Source organism: Tasmannia lanceolata, unplaced genomic scaffold, assembly GCF_043159265.1.
Source record: "Tasmannia lanceolata isolate RefF3 unplaced genomic scaffold, GAP_Taslan_0.1 ptg000025l, whole genome shotgun sequence".
Classification (NCBI taxonomy): Eukaryota; Viridiplantae; Streptophyta; class Magnoliopsida; order Canellales; family Winteraceae; genus Tasmannia; species Tasmannia lanceolata.
In genome coordinates this window covers 14765435-14780358 of record NW_027518702.1, presented here as the reverse complement: position 1 = coordinate 14780358, position 14924 = coordinate 14765435, and the positions used below count along the sequence as shown (strand labels likewise).

The following is a 14924-nucleotide window of genomic DNA, read 5'->3' as shown; positions in this document are numbered from 1 at the left end:
AATGCATCATGGATAGATGTATGGAAATCCGGGCCATGACAGAACACACAAGCATGTCAATATGCATGAAAGAGAGAGAACTAATAATGATCATTTTGGAGGGTTGGAAGGGGTCCTGATCAACGAAGTTTTGAGCCAACAACAAAACTACACTTGCAGCCAGCAGTGCTCCCAAGAGTTCTTATCCTTGAGTTCTAACATGTCTCTGAAAGGTTTCACTAAATATCTGCTTTTTATTGTCATATCCAGCTAGTTAGCACAAGTGAATGCTTGTTTAAAAGCATCTATCCATATAGTAACCAACTCTAAGAAAGCAAGCATTTGTTTCACAATCAAATCATGCATAATAAACAATGACAGTTCTATAAATTTTCATGGGTTTTGTTAACGAGTGCATTGAAAATATAAATCTACACATTGTTTGAGAAAAAAGACTCAAAAGCCATGTAAAACGCTTAATCGCTATGTAAATTTATTGTAGATTTACATTTTCAATGAACCTTAGGCGCACTCGTCAACAAAACCCAATTTTCATTTATCCAACCCGATCTGACCCAAACCTGCTGGAGAAACTATCTCGGGTAGTTTCGGGTTTTATAAACTTGGGTTTTCCCATAACAAATCCGACCTGACCCGAGATAGTTTGTTGGGTAGTGTAGGGTTTGGAAAACCCAACCTGCCCGACCTTGAGTTGCAATCCTTCAGACGATAATCTTATTTGTAAATGAGACATGAAGGCTACTTTTCAGAACATTAAGTACGACATAGATATGAAATTAATATAATTATTATTCGCACATTAGGTTATATCCACATATGACTATTTGCACATTAGGTTATATGCACATATGACTGAATTGTCCAGATGCACATATTAGAAAACAATTCAGTTAGGAGTGACCATGAAAAGTCTACTTCAGAGACTTCAGGCACCAACATTACATATAGAGATACCTTTGAGCAGGGATGTCTACACAAAAGAGAAAAAGAAACTCCATATCCAAGCACAAGTACCTCTAAATGCCTCGAAAATTTCTCCAAAAGACACTTCACTCTTTAAAATGTCTATCAATGTGTGTTTTCCAACAAAACAATGCTATCAAATTTTGAAGACTCCCCATGAAGCTAAACATCTTAAACTATCTTCTGAATCTCCTGTAGATATGGATCAATTCATGGTTCAAACTTCAAAATCCAGACACATTGCTAGTATCTGAAATAGATATGAACATTAAAAAAAAATTGTACTAGTGCAAGAAGATACCAAATATTTTAGTAAAATAGCAGATGATCATCTCAGAAGTGATAGCTTAGATGTAGAAATTAACTAACAATTCAAGTTCTCACATCTAGTAATCACTAACATTAACAAACAAGAAACTAACAAAATGGATGTAGACGGAGCAAACAATATCCTGACCGGTCCGGATCCGACCCGACCAGCTCATGCCGACCAGAATCGGTATGCCACTCTGTGATGATGAGCCGCACTGGGGAAGTCGCGAGTTGCTGAGTTGTCTCAAAGGAAGAATTGGGCGGGGATGTAGACCCATGCCGCCTTCTTGGCGGATAAGAAGGATCCGACCTAACACACTCTCTCTCTCTCTCTCTCTCTCTCTCTCTCTCTCTCTCTCTTTTAACTAGTGGTACAAATTGCGTAGGGTTGAACCCGAAAAAAAGTCAAGTCGGGTGAGGTTCGGGTTCGGGTTGAGTTTGGGTCGGGTTCAGGTTGGAAAAAAGGGTTCCTCGGTCGGGCCAGGTTTGGGTTGAGTAAATGGTTCCTCGGGTCGGGTTCAGGTTAGCCTCAACCCGACCCAATCTGACCTGAGTTACACCCCTACTTTTAACATTAACCCTTGGTGGGTAACAACTAAATTGTTTAGATCTTTGAACATAGTGGGCCAAAAGTTAATAGGTGTTGCCCTAAAAAAACATCTCCATATGATGATCTAACTCTTCTATATGTTGAGAATTATATATATATATGCTGTCCGTCTAAAGATGAGAGGGTTAAGATGAGGCAATAGAGATGATTTTTGGGGCCTGACGTATTCACATTGAGGGCAATCAACTGAATGGTTTGGATGTACCAACCAGGTAAGCTGTAGTGATTTTTAAAATAGTATACGGACATCATATAATATCTCCTCTTTTGTGCCTTTTACTAGGTGGGTCCCATTGTATATGGAATACACCGAAGCTCACCTTGTTTGAAGATCAAAACCGTTCAGTTGTTGGGGCCCAATGTAAATAGATTGTGCCCCCAAATTATCATCTTCATAGGATGATCTTTATAGATTGGAAGGCTATGATCATCCTATTGAGATGATTCTCAGGGTACGGCCTATTTACGTTGAGTACCACCATCTTCTCTGTTAAAGTGGCGCTCTTTTAGGGGTACTTTGGTAAAAAAAAAATATGCAAGGCTGTTACAGATATAACTTCCGGACAACAGATGGGAAATGATATATTCACGGGGCCACCAATTTTCTTATCTGGGCCACCAATTTCTAGTCTATTTAGTACACATTTTACACTACAAGGGGCATCCAGGGGAAGACAATATCATTTCCCCAGATTCCCAAATACTGTTCTACTTTTAATGACGAAATTCACCTCTTATGGCCGCGCAAAGGCTTCTGACAGTTGGCGGCATTTTGGTAATTTCTCAACTATGGGAAGGAATTGTGCCCAGGTGGATGACAGCTCAGAACCCCACTTTTTACACTAAAAAGGAGGTGGCCTGGGGAAGAAAAGGGGGGAGAAAAAAATCAGTTCCCCCAGATTCCCAAAATCCAGTTCTACTTTTAATGACGAAATTGAGCTCTTCAGGCAGTGCAAAGCCTTCTGACAGTTGGTGGTATTTTGGTCATTTCAAGGAATGGGCTCCACGTGGATGACAGCTCAGGAGCCCATGTTGGTGGGTGCAGAAGGTTTTGATGTCGCTTTCTGGTCAAAGGAGAAGTTGGTGACAGCTAAATATTATTACTTTAATTTTATTTTTTACAGAATTTCTGGCAGAACTGACAATACTGTATATTTTGATCCAGATTCCCAAAATACCCTCCTCTTTTCTTCAAATTATCTAAAAGCCCGGCCTCTCGTTCGAACGGGAGTGATCGTAACCGTTCATCTGCTATCACTATCATCCCTAGCAATTTAAAATTGGTCTCACTCACATGGTGATATTTGGTCTCTGTTCCATGACACAATCAATGACTGATAGATCGAGGGGCTAGGATCATCTGATGGTAATTTAAAAGTAATTGTGGTTGACGGTAAAGATCAAAGGAAATGATCGCGTTCATGTGGGCCCAGAAAATGATCATTAAGAAGTTTAAGTTTTTAGCGGTTTGGATCATTAGGATGTTCCCCAATCATATTGTATTCTTTGAATTTGAGGGTCCCATGCTCCATCTCCATCTCCATCTTCTTAATTAGGAGGTCAGCAGATGAAGAAAACACCAATTGTCCACATACATCAGGGATCATCCAATGGTGGAGATCATAGGGGAGTTAACTTGCCATAGTGGACCCCACATATGAATGGTTTGGATCATTTCGGGGTTTGGGGGGGGGGGGGAGCATCTGTCTGTATACTGTTGTTGGGAACAATGCAGTTATCGGCCATGTTATTCACTTATTCTTAGATAAATGAAGAAAAAAATCGTCATAAAAAGGAAAATGATATCAGCACAACATATTTTGATATTTTCGCTAACCCGTCTTCTCTTTTACTATTTAAAGAGCTGTTAAGAGGTTATTGCAAAAAGCTCTCTCGACCCAATTACAGTAGAAAAGACAGCTGGGTTTGTGTAAATATCAAAATAGGGTTGTGCCGATAACATTTCCCCATCCCTTGAGCTCTTTTACTTAAGATTAAAAATAAAAGAAAATAAGAAAAAACAGATGAAGGGGCCCATCAGATGAGTGGTCTAGGTCGATCACAAGTGGATCCCACTTATGCAATACACACCACTCGATCGTCTTAAATTTTCATGAAAGACTATCTTTAATAAATGTGAAGTAACTGAAGGGTGTTCTAATCGTTCCAAAAATAAATCGAAAGGTTATATCTTGGGGAAGATTTCATTTAGATGTCCAAAATGCCCTTCAAAAGTTTGAAAACTCAGGACTCGGGCTTAACTCAGTTAGCCTCATTTTGTTGACGGGTGGTTTGATAAAGTGCACACACTGTATGAATGAGATTTTATATTGTATGTGAATCTTGACGTCCAGTTACTACGGGACCACTTCATAGGATGATCCAAACTCTTCATTTGTTAGGCCACAACGTACGATGTATAGAGGTTTCTATAATGAGCAGTTCCTCTATAGATCAGAGGGTTAGAATCATCTTATGGAGGTGATTTCTAAGATACAGCCTATATATGTTGTGGCCCACCAAATGAACGGTTTGGATCATCATACGAAAAGACATTCCATGCATAAGATACGTGAGCAAGAAACTTATCTCAACGGAACCCTAAACAATGCTTCATGGATCAAGCTAGGTGTTATCAACAACAACATTTAACAGGACTTATGACTGCCGTCGGATCAACAGATCTGATCAGTAACACTAGCCTAAGATGCGGGGCCCAAAAAGTGTCTTTTAGGAAGGAGCATAGTAGCCACTTTATACAGCAGATAATCCGATCTAGCCGATGAGGCTTTCAATCAGACCTTTTATGCATGCATACAAATTTACAATGATGGAGTGACGAGAAGGTCAGTACATAAGGCTATGAAGAGGGAAAATTAAATTCATCTCATGGCACAAGAAAAAGTACGTGACTCAGCATAAGTTGTGTGCAAATCCAGTTATATACATAGAGTTGACTCGTCTTATGGTCTGTCTGAGTTGACTCATGTGAGTCACAACATAAAACCACTCTTAAAAACTTCCCGAGTCAAAGGTCAATTTGCCCGAGTCAACATCCTAATACCTCTGCCGGAGTTATTTTCCAACTCCAATTTTTTTTCCTACCAAATCAGCTGAAATTCCTTGACTCAACCGAGTTAATAAAAAATCAACAGTAACAATCATTGATTCGCCCGAATCGACTCCCTTTCACCTTGATTGAATGGTTTGGATTGTCTAGTTGGTGCATCCACATGACAATCCATCATATGAACGGTCCAGATCCTCTGATCTATTCATCAAGTGGTCCTTGTTGTGTTTAAGTCATAACAGAAAAAATAAACGGGTCAGAAAATAGAAATCTCATGGGTAAAATTAGTGGTCGTTGGGTCAATATATTTAGATTTAGCATCTTGTTTTACTGCATGTAATGGATTAATGGAAAAGGAAAATTTTACGGTGAAAAACTTTACCATGTAATAATTTTACTAAGAAAATTATTTCAGTACAGTTTTACACAGCACGGGAAAATTGCTTGGATTGCACAGAGAGAAACGTCGGCGTACGTTAGCATTCCCCACTTGTATTCTTCTTCTTTACGAGACGAGCTGACATTTTCGAGGAAATTAAAAATTAGAAGAAAAGCGGAAAGTTCGTTACAATCATTATCCAAAATAGTCCCTCCCTTGTTTTTATGAAAATACGCCAAAAACTTTCAAGAATGACTTTTTTACCCTTACCGAAATGACTTCCTTCTTTTTTCATTTGACCAAAACCTCCCTTGCCGCCGGAGAAGTCAAACGTAATACCAAACCCACTCTAAAAATGTTATTGAGGTAGGTAAGCTAGGGTCGAACCCTGAACCCTAAACCCTAAACCCTAAACCCTAAATCCTAAACCCTAAACTCTAAACCCTAAAATATTTTTTTAACATTTAAGACCACTTTTGCTTATATTTAAATGAGGAAAAAACCTTAATACATTTGGGTCCACTGTCCACCCATGGTTTTGAATATCACAATATATCGGCCAATATATTTTTGATCAATATTAGTATGGGTGGGGTCTGATATGCTAGTATAAGGAGATTTTTTTGAATATTTAGGAAAATTACTGTTAAATTTGCCACTTTTTAAGAGATTTTATATGCAGTGTGCGCATGAGTCGAGTATTTTTTCAGAAAACAAATTGGAGCCCAGTGCGTATGATGATCCAAACTGTTCATTTGTAGGCCCGTAATGTGAATAAGATTAATTTGTAGGGCCCAACTTGAATAAGGCTGTACCCCGAAAATCATATCCACAGGATGAACCTAACCCTCCGATTTGTAGAGACTAGCTGCACGTTATAGAAACCTTTATATATCGAAGGGTTAGGATCATCCCATGGAGAGGATTTATAGGGTACGCCTATTTAAGTTGGGGCCCAACAAATGAGCGGTTTTGATCATCCTACGGAGTGGGTCCCACTATAATTCTTGAAAAATACTGGACTTCACGTGCAACTCATGTTTTAGAAAATTTAGGAATATTTCAGTGACATTGCCCAATATATTGGTACCTGAGAAGGGTCCGATATGGGCAATACATAAGGAATGACAGGCCTAGGGCCCACCATGATCTTGAAAGATTGCACTAATCGGACAATCCTAACCATCCGATTAGAATTACTTCCATTTGGATTGTCATTTAAATTTTCTCTACTGGTCCTCTTTTTTCAAAAATAAAATAACCCTATTTTTAGTACAAAAAAATGGTGAAAATTCCCCCGTGATTTAGGGTTCCCGTTCCCCGTTCCGTTTTTGCCACTTGCAAACCCCCTATTTTTTCTAGCAGGGGTGGTTGGGTACTTGTGTAATTGATCATAATATGAAGGATAGTTCTGTCATTCAACTGTATTTTATATTCCTTGGTCTGATGAGATGCCAACCATGACAATAATACTATGTAATAAAGTAATGTCTGTGGGTTTTCCTTTTCCCACCTTTTGCTTTCTCTTCCCTCCCTCTCTTTCCCTCTCTTTCTCCACAATCCTCCCGACCCCAATTAGTTGATCTTCATCTTCTTACATCCAAACTTAAAGAAGATCCTCTAAATTTGGTGGGTTTTTTCTTCTCATCACATAGAGATCATTTGTGCCACCATTTGACCTTAGAGAAGTTACTAACTTAGGAGTTAAGGATTAGAGGAGGAGGGGAGAGATAAGACGTGAAGATGACTCCAGCTAATTTGGCAGCTCAATTTGGAGACACCACTTACACTAAGGTGTTTGTTGGGGGGCTTGCTTGGGAAACCCAGAGGGAGACCATGAGAAAATACTTTGAGCAATTTGGAGATATTTTGGAGGCTGTGGTCATCACAGATAAGAACACAGGAAGATCCAAAGGCTATGGATTTGTAAGTTATTGATTTCCTCTCCTTTTATAATAAATTGTGTATAGGATCTTCTTTAAGTTTAATTTCCCTTCCTACAATACATATATAATATATATTCTAGGTATTGATTCTATTATTCTTATGTTGTTTGTCAATGTTTTTTCATCAAAATCTAAAAACTTGTGTTCTATCCAATATCTAGAGGTGGATATTTCTTGGAAGGGAATCAGGATCTAAAATTATCAGAAAAAGTGCACAGGATCCACTTTTTTCATTTTCTTTATTTTGGATTTATAATAAGAGAAAATTGATTTTTTATTCTTTAATTTCCATTTTAGGTAACTTTTCGAGAATCCGAGGCCGCCATGAGAGCCTGTGTGGATGCATCTCCTGTGATTGATGGAAGAAGGGCTAATTGCAATCTTGCTTCTTTGGGTGTTCAAAGATCCAGACCTACAACACCACAACATGGTAATATATGTTTTTTTTTTTCTGTTTGCTTTTGTGTTTCCTTTTCCTTTTTCTTCTTGTTTGTTCATTGGATTCCTTTTCTTCTGTCCTCTTTTTGAACTTTTCATTATTAGATTTCTATATTTTATCTTAAGAGTGAAATCGTCCACATAATAGAACATTTTATTCTGTGCTTCTAGCATTCTAGATCTAACAGTGCATAAGATAAATTCAATTGATCTATTATCAAGCTATTATTCTGACATAAAATACACTATAAACATATACAATTTTTGTATGTTTATGAATTATATTATTTATAACATCTTATTTACATTATTTCATGTCATTTGTGTACAGTCAAAAGTATTTTGCAGCAGATTGGTAGCAATATTAATTCTTCTCCTAAGAAATCTATTTTTAAAGTAGAATAATTTTCTTCAAGGTTTAAATGAGGTTAGTAATAACAGGAAAGACATCACAGTAGAAAGGTATACAAAATGTAGAGACATTGAATCAATAATAATCTCAAATTCCCAAGTCTGATCATAATTTATTTTGTTGTTCCTTTGACTAGTGAATGGAATAACTAACCAGCTGGTAGTGAATGTTAGTTATTCCTACTTACTGGTACTTGTGACACAAGGCTTCTAGCTTTGAAAGTAAAGTAGTAGAATGAAATATTATACATTTTTTAAATCAAAAGAGGAAAAATGAAATTAAATTCAGAAATGGATTCTGTTCTTAATCTAATTGTGGCTCGTCTATTGTCTCTTTTCCCCTCAAAGAAGAAAGATAAATAGATTAGTCTGTCAAATGGCTTTTGTTCCTAGTCTGATTGTGGTTAGTCTTTGGGTCTCATTTTGCATGAAAGAAGAAACAAAAAAGAGATTGGTTTCTCACATGGGGTTTGTTCTCAATCTAATTGTGGTTAGTCTGTTGTCTCGTTCACAATCAGAGAGGGGAAAAGGAGAATAGTTTCTTAAATGGGTTTTGTTCTTAGTCTAATTGTAGTTAGGCTCTTTACTCATTTTGCATGAAAGAAGGAAAAAAACAGATTAGTTTCTCAAATGGGTTTTGTTCTCAATCTAATTGTGGGTTAGTCTATTGTCTCATCAGAGGGGTGTGAAAAATAGATCAGTTTCTCAAATGGGTTTTGTTCTTAGTCTAATTGTACTTAGTCTTTTGTCTCATTTTGCATTAAAAAAAAAAAAAAAAGAAGAAGAAGAAGAAAGAGCTAGTTTCTCAAATAGATTTTGTAATTAAATTGTGGTTAGTCTATTGTCTCCTTTAACATCAGAGGGCTGAAAAAGAGATCAGTTTCTCAAATGGGCTTTGTTCTTGTTTCAATGGTGTTTAATGGGTCTATTGTATCCTTGTACGTCAAAGAAGAAAAATAAAGATTAGTTTATAAATTGGATCTCGTTCTTAAATCAGATTGTGCTTGGCCTCTTAATACCTTTTCTCATTATACATGCATTTGTTTCCTTTTTTTAACAGGAGGGGGCAGGAACTTTAGGGTGATGAACTCATATCATACAGGCGTTCAAGGTGGAGTGGGAACAGCTTTTCCTTCGGCTGCCAACTTCCCTCATTATGCCATCCAACAAGGGATTCCTTATAATGTATATGGGTAAGAATTTAAATGAGCTATGCATAGCAAGATCTCTCTCTCTCTCTCTCTCTCTCTCTCTCTCTCTCTCTCTCTCTCTCTCTCTCTCTCTCTCTCATTTTATGCATATTAGCACTCCTGGTGTATGATCATCCATGGATGGTACTTGATCATGGATGCTCTCCCCTCTCCACCGTCTCTCTAGTATAACTGATCATATAGTTGCATGACCATCCATGACACCAACCATGGATGTATGTGCACGTGAACATCAATGATAGATGATGCATGTACATGTGACAACCCAGTGCACGCATGTGCCCGCGCATACACTCATATATGTGTATATGCACCCACGCACAAGCGAAAAGGAAGTACATTTGAGGTGCGCATGCTTAAATATGCAGACACCCATGCATGCGTGTATGACAGATAATACGTAGACAATAAAGTTGCACTTTCTTGGGGAATGATACTATGAGAGAGATTTAGTATGAGAAGCTCACGATGGCTCTTGTTGGTCCCACTCACTTTCCATCTTTATCGTCAGAACCCTTCATCGAGTGGGTCCCACCCACTTATATGAGTGGGGCCAACTCAGCCTTCTTATATACTTCTCACGTAAAAGCTTCTACACAGTATCATTCCTCTGGGCATGTTTGGCAACCATGAAAATTATTCCACGGAATATTTGAGGGCCCAATTGTAAGAGACTAGCACTAAGTGGAGAGAGCAAAAGAACTCCTTAAAAACAATGAAAAATTATAAGCTGCTTCAAGTTGGGTTTTTTTCCCCTTTTTCATAGGCTCTTCATGCTCCCCTCACTCGCACCCCTCTCTAAGTCTAATATTCCATGGAATATTTTTTCATGGTAGCCAAACATGCCCTCCACAGGAATTGATATTTCCACCACTTTCCCCTTATTTTACTCCCTCGTGTTTGCCATTTCACGTAATTTTCAAGAAAAGACAAACAAAAGAGTGAAAATGCTGTCATTTTTAAGAAAAGACAAACAAAAAGAGGTTGGAAATATCATTTTCCGCACTATATCTTGTTTTATCAGTTGCCTATAACAAGGCTTTTATTCTAACTTATTTTATTATCTTTTCTTGTTCAGGTACTCTCCATATTCTCCGGATTACACGTATCCTACGGTTCGTATGATTTTTTTTTACCCGTTTGTAAAGAAGTTATGATCACGTTTAGCTCATATTCTTTTTATCATGTTGCAAACTCGATCACCTGCACTTGGGACATGAGGAAAGTCAGATAATCAACCCGGACTACCCTTTTACATTTACTACATGTTTTTGAGTTTTATCCATCCTAATAGTAAGTTGTTTATATGGAAATAAAATATTATATTTACTCATTTGATTAAAAATCTTAATATATTACTTGTTATAACCATATTATTATGTTTAAATTTTTAGAATTGATTATAAATATTTTAACGAATCCACGAATCTTTCTTTTTGAGGTTTGTCGAATTCAACACTTGATATCCGTGTCTAATTCCGATGCTTGTACCCTTATTGATGCAGCATGAGAGAGACGAAACCAAAATAAAGAAAAATTATATAGTGCTTTAGATGTTTTGTGTAATAGAAGTTGGTAGAGTTCATTATTCTTCCTTTGCTTTTACTCTCACTATATTATTGATTTTTTATTTGAATAATAATGTTATTGTTATGATGCTCAGGTTGGTAATATATGTAGTAAATCTACAAATCTTTCCTTCTGAGTATGTCGAATTCGACGCTCAATACCCTTGTCGGATTCTGACACTCTTATACTAATACAACATCGGAGAGACCAAACTAAAATAAAGAAAAAAAATTAAAATTGGTTTAGAAATTTTGTTTAATAGAAGTGGGTGAAGTATCCGTATTCTTCCATGCTTTTACCCTCACTATTATTATTGATTATTTTTATTAATATATTGTTATTATTATTAGAGGAATGATAGATGCAAGGGAGCCCTTGCATAAAGAGCCGGAAAAGGGCCCTTGATTGGTTCGACATCATCAAGTGTAACTGTTTCAAATCAGTTGAAAAAGTAAATTCGGTTACACTTGATGATGTGGAACCAATCAAGGGCCCTTTTCCGACTCTTTATGCAAGGGCTCCCTTGCATCTATCATTGCACTTATTATTATTGATAGTACTATTATCATTATTCTTAAGCTGGTAAGAGTAATATATTGAGATAATGTTGTGCAGAGCTATTATAATGTGTATGGAGGAGGGACAGCTGGCCAGTATCCCATGTATGGAGGGGCAAACAGTTTCTACCCATACTTTCAGTTTGGGCATGGCAGTGGGGCAGCTGCCTATGCTCCAGGGCAAGGTTATGGAGTTCAGTATCCTCATCTCTTTCAATACTCCGCCATGAATTCAACGGGAGCAACTTCATTTCCTCAACACTATGGACCCATATCCATTGCACCCCCACCAGCTGCAGTACAACCAGGTCTGTTTATCTTCTACTTGACAGAATATCTTTTATTTTTTCCCCCTTTAATCTCTAGGGTTAAACATGGTTGAAGTGTAAATGATTAAATAAACTCTAAAAGCTTAAGCTTTTGGAGTAATTAGCTCTCATGGCAGCTCTTGTGTTCCAAACCCAACAACTCCTTTATATTAAGAATCCACATGTACGGCCAATCCGAAGGAGGGGCCACACGCGAGGAGTGTTGAAGTATAATTGAATAAATAACACCAACTCTAAAAGCTTAAGCTTTTGGAGTAATTTGTTGTTTCACAGACATCAATATCATTATTATTATTTTCATTTTTTAATATTAGTTTGTAGTTTTGAAAATACATCTTTTCGTGTGTTTTCTCAAAATACTACAGAAGGTATAAGTATATAGAGATATATTGTTTTTCTATTAATTGCATTTTGTTATATATATTTTGATTAATATTTTCCATCAATGATACTAATATCTTTAACAGTGTGTTTTGCTCTGCAGCAGGCGTGACCCTGGCTCTTCCACCTCCAACTCTTCATGCACCAACACCTCACCACTACAGACTCATCCCAACCCCCTTCACTCCAACAGCATCTGAACAACCTTCGGCCTAACCATGGTTCTTTCTCTCTCTTCTTTCTCTCTCTAACAAAATCCCAAGGGTAGACCTAAGGGTGGTCTAATTCCCTCCACTTTTAGCCCAGTAGGGGCTAAAACCCTCCTATAAATTTGGAGGAAAGCCCTTCAAATTTTCCTCTTGCATGTAGTAGAAAATGGGTACTCCTTATTTAGCCCCAGAAGGGCTAAAAGGACAACACCCAAGTCTGTTTGGTTTCTCCCAAAACCAACTTAGCTATCAAATGAGCTAAGGCCAAATGAAACCCTCTAACCCCATTAGCCCTGGGAGGGCTAAAACCAAAGCAAAACTGCTTAACTTAGGCTTGCAGAAAATGTAAATTCAGCAACACACATGGTGTGGCAGCAAGCACCCCCTCAAACCCAAAATTAGCCTTGAGTGACTGGCTAATCCTTCCAACTTAATTAGTACCTCTAAATGTAGAGGTGCATCTTAACAATGCATGGGGCATGGCACGCCCTAAAAATCCTTGTTCTAACATTAGTCCTAGATGTGGTGAAAATGACTCATGAGTTTTGGGGGCACATGTGCCCTTTAATCACTTCACCAACATCACCTAAAACTGTCATGTAGTCTTTGTGTAACCAACCCATCTTCCCTAGGCAAAGAGAAGATAAACCCACTAAACTTTTTTGGTATCTGTTTTGTATAGTCATCATGGCTGAACTTAAGGAAGTTTTAGCCCTGATTGAGGCAGTTTTAGAGGGGGTTAATGTTTGTTTTTGGCATTTAGCTCTACCTCCTGCCTCCCAACTTAAAGGAACTCCATTAATGGCTTGGAGTTCAACCCACAAATAGGAACATTTCTTTGCATCATTTTTTCTCTCCTTTTGTTTTCTCTTTCCCCTTTTGTCTGGTTGCACCAAACCAAACCATGGAGGTTACCCTAGGGAGATGTTTTTGGCCCCTTGGGTTTACTTCCTCTAACATTCCTTCAAACCATGGTTAGGACCAAGGTCATGTTCTACTCAAGCCTCTACTCCACTGCATTTTCCATCCACTTCGCCCTTTTATATCTCTTCTTATGGTACTGATGGTTTGACATTTAAGAAGCTTGATACTTTAATATGTATTAATCAGAGCTTTGGATTGTCTTAAGTAGCTCTATTTACTTTGAGACAGACTGATCTTATTCCCCTATCCATGTCATTTGATAATACACTTGACTGATACTCTAGTAGTAATTTAGAGTTGGGTTTTGCATATTTCCATGTTAATCCCATGCTTATGGTATGATTTATTAATATTTCTCATTAATCTCCAAGGTACATGTTATTCTTTGCAGTATATGTGTAAAATTATGATGAGTATCAAGGGCCTCTTTGGATAACCAAAATTAGTTCTTGTTTGCAAATAACATTATTTTAATAGGAAGCGATATATCCCATGTAGAGAAGAGAGAGATATGGTTTTAGGTCAGGAGTCAAACTGTTAACTTTTCTTTCATTAGAATATAAATTCCATAGAAAATACGATAGCTGTTTGGATTGCAAGAAAAACATTTCTGATGGAGAATTTTCACAATTTAATGAAAAATAGCATGATTATGATTAATTTAGAGGGATATCATCTTAGATTGAAGGTCCCTCTAAATAAAAGTGGATCCTAACTCCTAAGGTTTAAGTTATCATTTTTCATGTGTAAAACAGTATGAAATTTTAGAAACAGTTTTCCTTTCTAAAAAATTCCAAAAAATCCAAACAGGCCTAAGGCCCTGTTTATATTTCAAGAATTTTTCTGGAAAATTTTGGAACGGAAAAATATTTCTAGAATTTTTTAATCTTTTTTACACAAGAACAAAGATAACTTGAACCATCCCTGTTCAATTTTTATTTAGAAGATATCTTCTAAACTAACCATAATCATATTATTTCCCTCTAAATTACAGAAAGAAAAATTTTCTCGAGAAAAAAATTCCCACCAAAAATGTTTTTCTTGCAGACCAAACAAGGCCTAATTGTGGATGATCCTAACCCTCCAATTTGTAGTGGCTGGAACCAACAAATGAATGGTTCAAGGGAAGTGATATATTTGCCCCCCTTTTCTTTTCCTTGGGTCACCTCTCTAGTGCATTCATGACTGCTCTTTCTACACTACAAGGGGTGGCCGTGGAAGAAAAAGGGGTTTAATCATCCAACTAGGTGGGGCCCCAATGTCCGTATTTCCACAAAAATACCCACGTAGAAGGGATATAATTTCTCGATAACATGCAGAAAGTAGCTTTTAGTCATGGAATAGTGGGTTATCTATGTGAGATCAAGACCGTTGATCTTATAGGACGCACTTGCTCTTGGTCCCATCCCGGACATCCCATTTGTAAGATAGGCCACAGAAATTAACGGTTTAGATTTTCTTTGTTTGGATCAACGGATCCGATCAAGTTACTGAGGCAGAAATGGAGCCCAATGAATGTTTGTTAGGAATGAGTGTAAGAGTGACTTTCTTTTTATAAGATTAGGTCTCGTATGCCTTAGAATCTGTTTAAAACACAACCGAGTTGAGACTTAAA

At 37.4% G+C, this 14924-nt stretch overlaps 1 protein-coding gene across 3 annotated transcripts; it reads left to right on the top strand.

Moving 5' to 3' along the window:
* Positions 1 to 6813: 6813 nt before the first annotated feature.
* Positions 6814 to 13618, top strand: LOC143857927 (uncharacterized). 3 transcript variants are annotated; one of them, XM_077368480.1, is made up of 6 exons: positions 6814 to 7260; positions 7578 to 7710; positions 9190 to 9322; positions 10419 to 10455; positions 11525 to 11774; positions 12283 to 13618. In XM_077368480.1, exons 1-6 carry the CDS (start codon positions 7078 to 7080, stop codon positions 12390 to 12392), a joined length of 846 nt encoding a protein of 281 aa, XP_077224595.1. In that variant the 5' UTR covers positions 6814 to 7077; the 3' UTR covers positions 12393 to 13618. The 3 variants fall into 3 exon arrangements, with proteins under 3 accessions (XP_077224595.1, XP_077224594.1, XP_077224596.1); XM_077368479.1 differs by having other exon boundaries at positions 12280 to 13618; XM_077368481.1 differs by having other exon boundaries at positions 6817 to 7260; positions 12263 to 13618.
* The last annotated feature ends 1306 nt before the right edge of the window (positions 13619 to 14924 follow it).